The 14,085-nt window shown below is 42.8% G+C and overlaps 1 protein-coding gene and 2 non-coding genes across 3 annotated transcripts in view; 1 reads left to right on the plus strand and 2 right to left on the minus strand.

Annotated features, from left to right (window-relative positions):
- LOC142473295 (uncharacterized) overlaps positions 1–14,085 on the minus strand; it is a 232,227-nt gene that overhangs the window by 206,699 nt on the left and 11,443 nt on the right. Inside the window, exons 2-4 of the mRNA XM_075580496.1 lie at positions 10,806–11,074; positions 10,405–10,518; positions 9,917–10,030 (exon numbers count right to left, since the gene is read on the minus strand). Coding sequence (XP_075436611.1) covers positions 9,917–10,030; positions 10,405–10,518; positions 10,806–11,074 — 497 coding nt within the window. The remainder of the gene's footprint in view (positions 1–9,916; positions 10,031–10,404; positions 10,519–10,805; positions 11,075–14,085) is intronic.
- On the plus strand, positions 634–717 carry TRNAL-UAA (transfer RNA leucine (anticodon UAA)). Its single transcript has one exon. It is a non-coding gene; the product is annotated as a tRNA-Leu (tRNA).
- On the minus strand, positions 4,639–4,722 carry TRNAL-UAA (transfer RNA leucine (anticodon UAA)). The gene has a single exon. It is a non-coding gene; the product is annotated as a tRNA-Leu (tRNA).

Raw genomic sequence — 14,085 nt, forward strand, 5'->3', positions numbered from 1 at the left:
TGGTGTAAAGTACAGGAACAGATTATATCACAGCAGGTACATATGTAAGTAGTAGGGAGGCATACATTATGTCAAACTTTTTTTGACAGGTACCACGCCCCCTTTTCCCCTAAGCCCCGCCCCTTTTGGCCTTAAACCCGCCCTATGTCCCGCCCCTTCCGTATCCGGTCCCGCCCCATCCGTATCCGGCCCCGCCCCCTGCGCATTTTTAGGTTGCCGCCCCCTGCGCCAAAAAAACGCGGTTGACGCCCCCTACGCCAAAAAAACGCAGTTGACGCCCCCTACGCCAAAAAAACGCAGTTGACGCCCCCTAAGCCAAAAAACCGCGGTTGACATCCCCCAGACTCCATTTTTTATTATGATGTGCATTTTTTATTCTTTTTTGTGATTGGTGCGTACTGTTGACGTAGATTGGAGGGGGCGTATACATACGCGGGGCATGTCCGGGCATGTTTATAGGCTTTTGGGGCATGCCCGAACATGTTTTTTTCATACTGGGGCATGTCTGGACATGTTTATTCTGAAATAACGCCGTGCGCATGTCAGAAAAGTTCAAATGACGTTGAAAAGAGGGTGTAGCATTTTTTTTTAAATTCAGACAGAATACGGCTTTAAGAGGCTAAACCCTCAAGTGTCAGGGTGGCCGAGTGGTTTAAGGCGTTGGACTTAAGATCCAATGGACGTATGTCCACGTGGGTTCGAATCCCACCCCAGACATAATATTTTTATATATTTTTTTTTTATTTGTATATATATTTTTTATTTGTATAGAGACGGTACAGGGATTAGCCGCAACAGTCGGGGGTTACATATAAATAAAAAGCACAATTGTATGAGTCAAAAATTGCTTATTTTATTTTTTAAAAGATAACACAGTTTTCACCAGGAAATAATTACAAGACGTATTTACAAGTAAAAAAGTAAAACGGCTGTTAAGGCCTTAATAGACTAAAATCATCTAGAGGCGTTGAGTTAGTACGATACATAGTATAGAGGGACAGCAATACAATGTCTTATTTTACAGAGGGAAAAAAAAAAAATTAAACAGCTTATTTACAGTTTCAACCAGTCAGCCGACGGCAATAATAGACTACCCCTCCTCTTGTTTAGTAAATAACCCGGCGGGGATGTTAAGCCAGGGGCACTTAAAGAACTGTAACGCAAATCAGAGGTTCTTTTCTGCGGAGTTAAAAGGGATGATGAAGGAGGGTTCGTTGTATCGGGGGGCAGTATTTTTAAGCGATCCAGGCTTTCTCTATTTGTTGCATTACCCACAACCGATGAGGGGATATTCAGTTCAGCCATCGCAGCCAGAAAAGGGCTCCAACCCTGTGGTATTTTACGCTTTGTAACAGTGTGACTTTGTGTAACACCGCGTACCAAATCCAGTAAATTAGAGCCCGGTATAACCTGTTTTTTATAAATAAACTCCCCTTTGTCATTCCAGCTTGTAATATGTTTAGCCTGAAACATTTTACTGAGCAATAACTCTGCATTTTTCTTGAAGCGGACATTCACGTTAGTAACAACCTCACGAATCAAATTGTCAGGCGTATCTGATGATGCAATATCCTGGAAATGTAAAGGGTGAGAGGCTGTTTCATCAGTGGGCATTAAAAGGGTTAGGCGGTTCTTCTCCCCGTCGCTCTGTTTAGCATGCACCAAGTATTTCTGCAGTACAGTAGTGTATCTTTTTATCTTTTCATCCTCTGATAAATTATGGCTATTTAAGATCGCATTAATGTCTGTATCTAGGCGATGCATGGCAACTTCACGTATGTCGCCCACTCGTTGTGGGGGGCGCTGTAAACGATCCATATCTTGTTTGGGGACCAGGTACATTTTCTCAGCATATTCCATTAGCGGTTAGTGAGAAGGCCAGTCAGCAGCGGTATAGCAAAACCCAAAAGAGAGCCAATAAAGCCGCCGGACTGCTTCACCAGGCGTTTCTTTTTTACAATTGTAAATTTTTTGTCGCTCAGCTTTTTTATAATTTTACGCCACTTTTTAAGTATGCCAATTTGCCGTTTTGATAAAGGTATTTTACCTTTTAGAGCATTGAGGGCTATCTCGCATATGGCGGTGACTAAATCATTAGATGCTGAACACAGAATAACTTTTCTTTGCTTTGGTGAAGCCCTTATTAATGCTTTTAAAGTATGCCAATTGCGGCGTAGTCGGTTAGACATGTTTACAACGGCGGAGCGACTACAAGTAATGACAATTTACAGATAGTTATCTCTTTTTAGAACCGCTTTTTACTCATCAGGGGTCGTGGCTCTTAAATCTACTAACAAAAAACCATAGGGGGACCGTGTGGCATCTTCAAATGCCTCTAAAAAGAATTGTGATTTACCAGGATACATTTGACGAGCTAAGGTGTTAATTTGTAATTTATCCCTTGGATTTTTAAAAAGAACCATATATTTAGTGTTTAAATTTATGGTTCTGCTTTTTTTACCCTGGCAAAAAACATTTTGTACGAGGTACATGATACTGAGGTTTCTGTGATGCACATACTTGTTAAACAGCTTTTGCAACATTCTAGCACTCACTTGTCGCACCGACCTGATAATATCGTATGGTTTTATGCATGCTGGCAATATCTTTATGATGAACTGTTAAGCACTATGCCCCACATTAGATTTATTGAGGGTATACCCGCTACATTTAATGACGATGCTCTTTTTCCCCCTGGTAAAGTGAATTTGACAATCGTTGATGACTTGATGGAAGCAGCCAGTGAGAGCTCTGAAATTGAAAAAGCATTCACCAAGTATGTGCATCACAGAAACCTCAGTATCATGTACCTCGTACAAAATGTTTTTTGCCAGGGTAAAAAAAGCAGAACCATAAATTTAAACACTAAATATATGGTTCTTTTTAAAAATCCAAGGGATAAATTACAAATTAACACCTTAGCTCGTCAAATGTATCCTGGTAAATCACAATTCTTTTTAGAGGCATTTGAAGATGCCACACGGTCCCCCTATGGTTTTTTGTTAGTAGATTTAAGAGCCACGACCCCTGATGAGTACCGCTTAAGAACCGGTATCTTTCCGCCTGACAACCCCACAGTTTATGTTTTAAAAAAAAAAAGCGGTTCTAAAAAGAGATAACTATCTGTAAATTGTCATTACTTGTAGTCGCTCCGCCGTTGTAAACATGTCTAACCGACTACGCCGCAATTGGCATACTTTAAAAGCATTAATAAGGGCTTCACCAAAGCAAAGAAAAGTTATTCTGTGTTCAGCATCTAATGATTTAGTCACCGCCATATGCGAGATAGCCCTCAATGCTCTAAAAGGTAAAATACCTTTATCAAAACGGCAAATTGGCATACTTAAAAAGTGGCGTAAAATTATAAAAAAGCTGAGCGACAAAAAATTTACAATTGTAAAAAAGAAACGCCTGGTGAAGCAGTCCGGCGGCTTTATTGGCTCTCTTTTGGGTTTTGCTATACCGCTGCTGACTGGCCTTCTCACTAACCGCTAATGGAATATGCTGAGAAAATGTACCTGGTCCCCAAACAAGATATGGATCGTTTACAGCGCCCCCCACAACGAGTGGGCGACATACGTGAAGTTGCCATGCATCGCCTAGATACAGACATTAATGCGATCTTAAATAGCCATAATTTATCAGAGGATGAAAAGATAAAAAGATACACTACTGTACTTCAGAAATACTTGGTGCATGCTAAACAGAGCGACGGGGAGAAGAACCGCCTAACCCTTTTAATGCCCACTGATGAAACAGCCTCTCACCCTTTACATTTCCAGGATATTGCATCATCAGATACGCCTGACAATTTGATTCGTGAGGTTGTTACTAACGTGAATGTCCGCTTCAAGAAAAATGCAGAGTTATTGCTCAGTAAAATGTTTCAGGCTAAACATATTACAAGCTGGAATGACAAAGGGGAGTTTATTTATAAAAAACAGGTTATACCGGGCTCTAATTTACTGGATTTGGTACGCGGTGTTACACAAAGTCACACTGTTACAAAGCGTAAAATACCACAGGGTTGGAGCCCTTTTCTGGCTGCGATGGCTGAACTGAATATCCCCTCATCGGTTGTGGGTAATGCAACAAATAGAGAAAGCCTGGATCGCTTAAAATTACTGCCCCCCGATACAACGAACCCTCCTTCATCATCCCTTTTAACTCCGCAGAAAAGAACCTCTGATTTGCGTTACAGTTCTTTAAGTGCCCCTGGCTTAACATCCCCGCCGGGTTATTTACTAAACAAGAGGAGGGGTAGTCTATTATTGCCGTCGGCTGACTGGTTGAAACTGTAAATAAGCTGTTTAATTTTTTTTTTTTTCCCTCTGTAAAATAAGACATTGTATTGCTGTCCCTCTATACTATGTATCGTACTAACTCAACGCCTCTAGATGATTTTAGTCTATTAAGGCCTTAACAGCCGTTTTACTTTTTTACTTGTAAATACGTCTTGTAATTATTTCCTGGTGAAAACTGTGTTATCTTTTAAAAAATAAAATAAGCAATTTTTGACTCATACAATTGTGCTTTTTATTTATATGTAACCCCCGACTGTTGCGGCTAATCCCTGTACCGTCTCTATACAAATAAAAAATATATATACAAATAAAAAAAAAATATATAAAAATATTATGTCTGGGGTGGGATTCGAACCCACGTGGACATACGTCCATTGGATCTTAAGTCCAACGCCTTAAACCACTCGGCCACCCTGACACTTGAGGGTTTAGCCTCTTAAAGCCGTATTCTGTCTGAATTTAAAAAAAAATGCTACACCCTCTTTTCAACGTCATTTGAACTTTTCTGACATGCGCACGGCGTTATTTCAGAATAAACATGTCCAGACATGCCCCAGTATGAAAAAAACATGTTCGGGCATGCCCCAAAAGCCTATAAACATGCCCGGACATGCCCCGCGTATGTATACGCCCCCTCCAATCTACGTCAACAGTACGCACCAATCACAAAAAAGAATAAAAAATGCACATCATAATAAAAAATGGAGTCTGGGGGATGTCAACCGCGGTTTTTTGGCTTAGGGGGCGTCAACTGCGTTTTTTTGGCGTAGGGGGCGTCAACTGCGGTTTTTTGGCGTAGGGGGCGTCAACCGCGTTTTTTTGGCGCAGGGGGCGGCAACCTAAAAATGCGCAGGGGGCGGGGCCGGATACGGATGGGGCGGGACCGGATACGGAAGGGGCGGGACATAGGGCGGGTTTAAGGCCAAAAGGGGCGGGGCTTAGGGGAAAAGGGGGCGTGGTACCTGTCAAAAAAAGTTTGACATAATGTATGCCTCCCTACTACTTATGTAAATAAAGTGAATTATAAATCCGGATTAATTTATATAACAATAAAAGAATAAAAGTACATTGCGTTATGAATGGTAACAAGACAACACAAGGCAGGACAAGACTAACCGAGACATCACCCGGCCCGCGGTAGATCGGCTGCTTTCATAATCATAGCTTGTGTATAGCGTGCTGCCGGGTGAGGAGGGGTGGGAGTGACAAGGGGGAGAGAGGGTATTATTCCTGCCTTTAGGGAAACTCCAAAAGTTGCAGTTTTGGTTGGGGCTTCTAGACCTCATCCTGGGTAGGTAAGTTTCAGATTCCTTTCTGCCTGGGACTTCTCATGTCCTATTGTTCATGTTAACAGTGAACTTTGTGTAGGGATGATGTTGGACCAGCCAAAGGAGAATGCATCTAGAGCTATCAATGCCATATTGTGGCATGCTCCACCCCGGGGATGTCTCTTTGGGCCAGCCAGGGTATCCAGATCTTCAGATAATTGTTGCCAGTGTCATTAACCAAGCTTGTTAATTTCTCCATCTGGCAGACATGCCAAATCCTGTTCCGAATCTTGGGGATGGAGGGGATCTCATTAAGTTTCCATACTGCTGCAATCTCGCACCGGGTCGCTAGGGCAAGGTGCCCGATTAATTTATTATTTGCTTTTGAGAGCCCTTCTAGTGGTCTGTTCAGGAGGAACAGCCACGGGTCGAGGGGAATCGAGAGGCCCAAAATCCTCTGAGTCCAATTTCGAATTTCTTCCCATAGGGGGGCGATCCGGGGGCAAGACCACAGCATATGTAACAGGTCAGCCGACTCTCCGCACTGTCAAGGGCACAGCAGGGAGAGTCCTGAAACATACCTTGATAATTTTAGTGGGGTGTAGTCCGGGAGCAAAGTTGGAGTTCCCCCATAGGGGGGACATCAGGGAGTTTTTAATGGTTAGGGAGCAATTGTGCTTTGACTTATTCCATATTGACAGTGAGTTGGTCATAGAGGAAAGCGGAATATCAGCCGTTGCTCGTGCGGTTTTAGGGAGCCAAATTAGGGACTTCAGCTATATTGGAGCGCAAACCGCGCCCTCTAGTTCCACCCATCTTTTCAATGTAGGGCTGGAGTGCCATTGGATAATTTGGCTTAATTGTGCCGCTTTGTAGTAGGACAAAAGGCAAAGTACCGCTAAGCCCCCTGCAGCAGTGGGTCGTTTCATAATTAATTGGTTTACTCTCGTTTTTTTGCCTCCCCAGATAAATCTAGAGATGTCAGACTGAAGCGAGAGTAAATCTTTCAGTCTCAGTGGCACTGGTAACTTTTGGAATAGGTAAAGGATACGGGGGAGAAGATTTATTTTGATACTCTGTATCCTTCCTATCCATGAAATTCTTTGAGAGGACCACTTTAAGATGTCAGCTTTAAGAGACCGAATTAAGGGAGGATAGTTTGCTTTATAAATGTCCCTGACATCTCTGGTAATGTAGACTCCCAAGTATTTAATTTGGTTCTGTTTCCAATTAAAATCAAAATTAAGCTTTAGTAGCTTTTCAACCTCCGTGGGAAGGCTGACGTTAAGAGCTTCCGATTTAGATTGGTTGATTTTGAATCCAGACATTTTAATAAATTTGTCTAGCAAGTTGAAGAGATTTGGCAGAGAGGTGAGGGGCCGAGATAGTAATAATAGAATATCATCAGCATATAGAGCTGCTTTGTGGGATTGTGAACAAATATCTACCCCCACTATGTCTGGGCAGCCACGGATCTGTGCTGCTAAGGGTTCCATACACAGGGCAAACAGGAGGGGGGATAACGGGCACCCCTGTCTCATGCCACTTTTAATTTGGAATTGGGCAGATGGAAAGCCCTGGTGCATGACCCTAGCAGTAGGGTCTGAGTAAATAGCAAACAGGAACACCGGTTCCGGGGAGCAGGCTGTGTCCAGCTCGCAGCAGTCTTTATCTTTATCCTGGGTTGGGGTCGCAGCTGGTCCCAGCAGCAAAGCTCCTCGCAGGACTGGGGGACCAGAGCAACAGCTAGGGCTTCCTAGCCGGAAGAAGTCTCTCCAGCCTCCTGGGGAAAAACAAGCTCACCTTGTGTGAGCAACTTTCTGCTTTTTAAAGCACTTGTTTCACTGGTGAGTTCAGCCCCTGTTTAATCAGTCTTCAGCTGTGCTCTCTCTCTCTCTGAGGAGATTAACGCTCTGTGTACTGGTTGCAGCATCTCTCCATTCACTGTTCCAGCCTACTGAGTCAGTGACTCTGTATATATATTGTAAACTCAACTACCAAGGCAAAGAACCTTTTGAATCTTGATAAGGGGAATATACATTTTGAATAAGATGTAAATAAATAAACCACACTGAGAAAATTGCCACAGTAAGGATACAATACTACTCATCAAATGTGACTAGAGAGAGACACATATGTATCTCAATGATAGAAACAAATGTATATGAAAAACACACAGTATTATATTACCTGAGAATGGGCAAAGGAATAATATAATATAGCTTAGAGAAAATGTTTTAGGTCCCATTCTGTATTAATCCCAAAAGGGGATAGAGTATTAAGTGAGCGGATCCAAAACATCTCACGCTGATTAAGCTGTTTAATTCTATCACCCCCTCGAATAGGAACAGGTATAGATTCAATCCCCTCGTTTAGGAACAGGTATAGATTCAATCCCCTCATGTAGGGACAGGTATAGATTCAATCCCCTCGTGTAGGAACAGGTATAGATTAAATCCCCTCGTGTAGGAACAGGTATAGATTCAATCGCTGAAAAATGAAAGGTGGACAAGTTTCCCAATGTACAATGTGTAAAATGTTTGGAAACTGGGAGCATCGGATCTAGTTTTTAATAGAACTTATGTGCTCCATAATTCTGACCTTCACTGGTCTGATTGTCCGCCCAACGAATCCTCGACCACAACCGCAGGTTAAGTAATAAATCACAAATTTACAATGAATAAAAACTGGAATTGTGTGTGTTTCTTACTGTGTACAATATCAATAGATTTGATAGGATTGGCATAGCACCAAATACAACATTTACCACATTTGAAAAAAAACAAAAAAAAAACATATATTAAATTTGATTCATGAACACGGTCTGACCTGGAGGTAAATAAACTAGGCGAAAGATAGTTTGCCAAGGATTTAGCCTTTCTAAATGCAATTGTTGATCCTTGTTCAATTGGCTCTAAGGTCTTCCTCCAAAGTGAGCACTTCCCAATGTTTCTCGATGTTTGAGCGGATTTGATCTATGCCGTGTAATAAACAGCGGATTGGACCCTTCGGGAGTTCCCTGGTCTCTCCTTGATTTAAACCCCCTGCCTAGAACCAGTCGAACCATAAGACAGTAACTCAGCATGAGTACAGAGTTTGGCATTCATGTAAGCCTCCTCTATTATTTATTTATAAAACATTTTACTAGGAAGTAATGCATTGAGAGTTACCTCTCGTTTTCAAGTATGTCCTGGGCATAGAGTTAAGACACTGATATGAGTAAACCTCTGAAGGTTAATGGCTGAGTGCCTCAAACATGTATCTATTGAATCTGCAGTCCCTTAGTGGGATGAAATAAAACAGGCAGAAGTCTGAGTTACGCACTATATTGCTACCTCTTATTCGTGTTTTTTCTAAATAAACCCTAGAAGACTGTGTCGGTAAGAGCCCAGACAGACGTCAGCGCTACGCAAGGGTGGCGTTTGTCACTTATAGTGGGGAATGTGGGTCGACACTAAAAAGTCTGTGGGTGTCTGAGGGTGTGCAAATACATGCGGGGGTTTAAAATGGCCGCCCAGCCAAAGTAAAGTACAGACTCTGTGAGTATGAGGTAGCGATACAACTCACAAATTATCGTGCTTATCGGGTTGCAGGCAGGTTGCGGACGGCATTCATGAGTTGTATCGCTACCTCATACATACTGTAAGTGTGGGTAGTTTGTTGTTTTTATATTTTATTAAAAGTGTAGTTACATATTACACTAGGTTGTGTCCTATTCCCTTCATTATTGGGTGTTGCTGCTATCGGTGTACCCGTGAGCCCGAATACCATCTTAAGGGGAACCATCTCGTCAGACCACGTGGGGTCCGTGGAAAACTGAGGTGAAGACGTGGCACAAGTACAGATTCTCTCCCCTGCACGAGCAAGATATCTTGTAAGTAGGGTTTCTTTGTTCTAGATAGGGGCCCTTGCCTTTATATACTGCGCAATTGGTGTGTCCTTTTGTTTTTGTTTTCTCATAATCATTTTGGAGGTATTCCGTAAGGACACCCCTACCTGTCTGTAACTTTCCTGGTTATTCCATCTACCCATCCGGATATGTCTCTTATCTAAAGACTGTCATTTGGACTACGGTATCTTGGACACCTTATTCACTAGCGCCGGGGACACTTATCCTATCTATTGATGGTAAGATACCCATAACTCTGCATTTCCAACCTTTATACGTGTCTGAGAGCCTAATTGCACTTCTAACTCTGCTGCATGTGGCTTGTCCCAGAACACCCAGCAGGCCTGGGGACTTCCTATGAGAGGCAATTAACCATGAACATTCACTAAATGTGACCATGCTCCTTGTAACAAGATAACATCCCTTTGTGCAGACAAAGGGGAAAAGGTACTCACCAGAGACAGGAAATGGAACAGTTTCACTCTTTATTGGGGTCAGATGTTCCTCAGTGTTCGGTTCTTCCTTCTCTGACTTAATCTCTAAACTCTCCAGCACAACCACTGGGAAACCTGGCAACAAGAAAAGGGAAATCCATCATGTAAAGCTGGGAGTGGGGGCGCTTCTTGTGATATCAGTATACAGAAATACTTTATACTTATCCCTATGGGGGAGGGGTGAAGTGATTGATGTTACTTTATTATTAACCCTTTGAGTGCAGAAGATTTTACCCCCAAGTTCTGAAAACATTTTGAAGCTACCAATGTTCAAACCTCAATAACAATAATATTCCCAATATAACCTTAGACAAATGTTTTTTTTCATTAGAACAGGTATCTTATAATTGTATGCACACTTTAATATTATTTCCCAAAATATTGTACACATTTCAGTCCATTTTTTAAAAATACTGAATACAGACAAGTGAGGATGTAAGGGTACTTACCACAAACATGAAATGCATCTATTTCTTCCTTTATTGGGGTCAGATGTTCCTTAGTTTTCGGCTCTTTCTTCTCTGACTTAATCTCTAACCTCTCCAGCACAACCACTGGGAAACCTGGCAATAAGAAAAGGGAAACCCATCATGTAAAGCTGGGAGTGAGGGCGCTTCTTGTGATATCACCTCCTCTGATATTGGTATAATATAATACCTCTTTTAAAAAAATGTATTACTAGCCCTTCTGGCAGAAAGTAACAGAGGTGAAGATATATTATCTTCTTACCTGCTGATGGTTCTATAAGAAAACAAGATTAGTTTGGGTGTTTGACTCACATAACTGCAAAATAACCAGATATTCCCTCCTTGCAGATTTCAAAGACACCAACAAAAATTTCTCTACTCACTTAACAAGCGTGGATCCATGCTGGCAGTGGGCAGTGCTGCTCTGGAGGTGCTGGCAGTGGGCAGTGCTGCTCTGGAGGTGCTGGCAGTGGGCAGTGCTGCTCTGGAGGTGCGGCAGTGCTGCTCTGGAGGTGCTGGCAGTGGACAGTGCTGCTCTGGAAGTGCTGGCAGTGGGCAGTGCTGCTCTGGAGGTGCTGGCAGTGGGCAGTGCTGCTCTGGAGGTGCTGACCGGAGGCTACTTAATCTATATGTGTTGGGTTTTAGAATGTGCCTGTATATAAAACAGAATTGGAATGATCAGGCTTTTTTGGACAAATATACAGCATTTAGTATCAGCTTTTTCCAACCTAAATCATTAACCCCAAAGGAGTCGGAGAAGACAGGGGCACCAAAAACACAAATGGTCCATCCGCAAACAGGAACTTCATTTCAAACACTGCAAAACTTTAATGGCTCAGGATTGTGTCACAACATAACCATCTAGAAAAGTATAAAGAGAGTCGGAGATTAGCAGCCAAAAGACCAGTAAAGTTCTCATAGTGTAACATAGTAACATACTGTACAGTTCCATAGTATGAGTAAAAAGCAGATACAGTACATGAGTGAGACTTTGATAAATGCTCCCGATACTCTCTCAGGTCCAGCAGTTCTGCTCCATACTGACACAGTCTCACTTTCCTATTTCATACGGTGAGAAGTGGGTAATGCAGAGGAACCAGTGCAGTAACTTCCCCTCACCTTACCCCACCATAATAAATAGGGGGGTTTGATCCCTCACACCCTCATTAATTTGTTCCTCGATCACCTCCAATTTCTCACATTCAGCTCATTTGTACCTGGCAGGACATTCTTATATAAAGGAATGCCTGGGAAACACTGACATTTTACTCACTGATTATTTATTTTCCCCTGGTCTCTCAATGTCAGCACATGACATGAGGGAATGTGCTCTGCCCATCTGAAGGTAGGACACAGACGTCTGACCTGGTCACACCTTTATAAGCCCGTCCTATTATGACGGGATCACTGCTTTCCGACCCAGATAATTTCCAGCGGAATAGTTCTATTCTGATACTGAATCAAAAGCTCTATTCTCTGTGTTATATCTGTGGAACGTATCTACACGTATAATAAGAAGGGCAGAGGTTCCAAAATGGACCAGTCGCTCACATAATGGCCGCCGTGCGTCCAGTGTTTGCATGGGTTGGCTTTCTCCTCCCCTCCCCCTCACCACAAGGTGGCGTGGAGTTGCGCGCGCAGCGGGGAGAGGAGGGGGGGGGGCGGGGGAGGAGGGCGGGCTATTTAAATCCGTCGCGTGCGAGGAGAGTTCATTAATCCTGTTTTTCCCACCCATCCCATGAAGAATGTTATGTCTAACCATTTCTTATGAATCTGTTTGCAGATCCATCGTTACAGCGTTGGCGGAACTGTCAGGCCAGTCATCGTAGGGACACCGTTAATACCCGAAATGGGGCTCCACCCGATGCAGATGGGCCGCCAGGCAGCGGTCCCCCGGAGAAGATCGTGTGGGTTGGAGGCGCCGACGCAGGCGGTCGGTCGGTCGCTGTTCCCCTGGCACCAATCTTAGGTAGCTGGGCTCTATCCTATGCGGGTAGGCCCAGGCGGACAGGGAAAGGGGGACCTAGGGTGAACGGATGACGGGCCGTGAGATAAGGGGCGAGAGTGTCCCTCACGGCGGAGAGTGTGACTCCCGGTTGACGGTAGAAGAGGGCGGGCGGAGGAGGGCTCCTCCCGCCGGAAGATACCGAGAATAAGGTTGACAAAGGACTTATTTATGGCTGACAGTTATGTGATAGTATTGTTAAGCAATAAAGCTGTGACCATTTTTACTTCCACAAAAAACTGTGCCGTCTAAGTTTGTAGGGTGGGCTAAGTAAACCACGCAGTAGGTACTCTAGACCGTTATAAGTATTATAAACACAATAAGACAGTCTGTCTGTGAGTGGGTTGATTGGCTTTGCATCTCATCCCAGGCTATGTTTAAAAGATGTGTTTAAAGCAGCAAGCATTGGCTAATGGGTTTTCCATGTAATAATGGACTTGACAAAAAGGTGGCATTGTGTGCTCATTTGCATGTCATTTCCCAGAATCCCTTGCTGCAATATATATTTATTATTTGTATTTTTTTTCTAAGCACAGTTATGTGAAATTATATAAACTTGCGTAAGATGGCATTCAAAGTGAGTTAGTACGTACATACCAACAGCAATTCCCTATGCCCTCCATCTAGGCTAGATCTGGGATAGCTCTCCTCTATACCCGACTATTACTCTATATATAGGCAATTAGTACTTCCTCTTTCTTAGAGCTTTTCTGCTATAACGGACGTTTTCTGTTTGTTCCCCTTACCGGAGACGTCTCTTCAATCAAAATATGATCTGGGACTTCTTCACATCGGCTGTTTGAGGAGCATTGCGTCGTGGGTCAAGAGTTGCTGACGGAGCAGGATTAATTTATTTTTATATTTAAAAATATACACTCACATGAAAAAGTCCTGGTCAGCAACTGTAAAAGTCCGTACGTAAACCTCCTCTGGACAAAATTAGAGCAACGCGTTTCACGGTTAATTCAGCCTCGTAAGGCGCACACCGGACGCTGTAGCGGGAACTTTCTGTCACGGAAGAGTGCACGGACCTTTACAGTTGCTGACCAGGACTTTCTTTCATGTGAGTGTATATTTTTACTATGCTAATAAATGGATTATATTTGAACCCAATATACTCTCCATACATGTGACCTGATTACGGGGGAGGATTACGTGACGGGGGTGCATGTACAGCACCCTTCTGTTCAAAAAGCCAAGTGTGAGGAAAGAAAACATTTAAGGGATCAAGTACTTGCACATGGCCGTGTAAGTAATGCTATATTATGGTAGAAAAAACAAATAGGTAGCGCTATATCCCACAGTGAGCTGGCAGCCGGTGATATAACCCTGACCCCTAGTCAGGCTATAGAAGTGGAAAAGAAGTTATATCAGTGGCACTCAACACTGTAATGATCAAAGCAATTCTAATAGATATTATAAAATATATATTATAAAATATACAACCAGAGCCACGGAAATCGCCCGTCCGATTGGATGCTCCACGTGGTAAGGGTAAACATGTAAATATACAAAGAAATCAAATCATAGCATAATACTGTAAAACATACACATACATAAACAAACAACACTTAACAAACGCTGAGAACAACAGGTAACTACTCACAATGGCATTTAATATGGCATATCATTAATATCATAAAATACACTTATTACAC

This window comes from Ascaphus truei, assembly GCF_040206685.1.
Source record: "Ascaphus truei isolate aAscTru1 chromosome 2 unlocalized genomic scaffold, aAscTru1.hap1 SUPER_2_unloc_6, whole genome shotgun sequence".
In the NCBI taxonomy this organism is placed as follows: domain Eukaryota; kingdom Metazoa; phylum Chordata; class Amphibia; order Anura; family Ascaphidae; genus Ascaphus; species Ascaphus truei.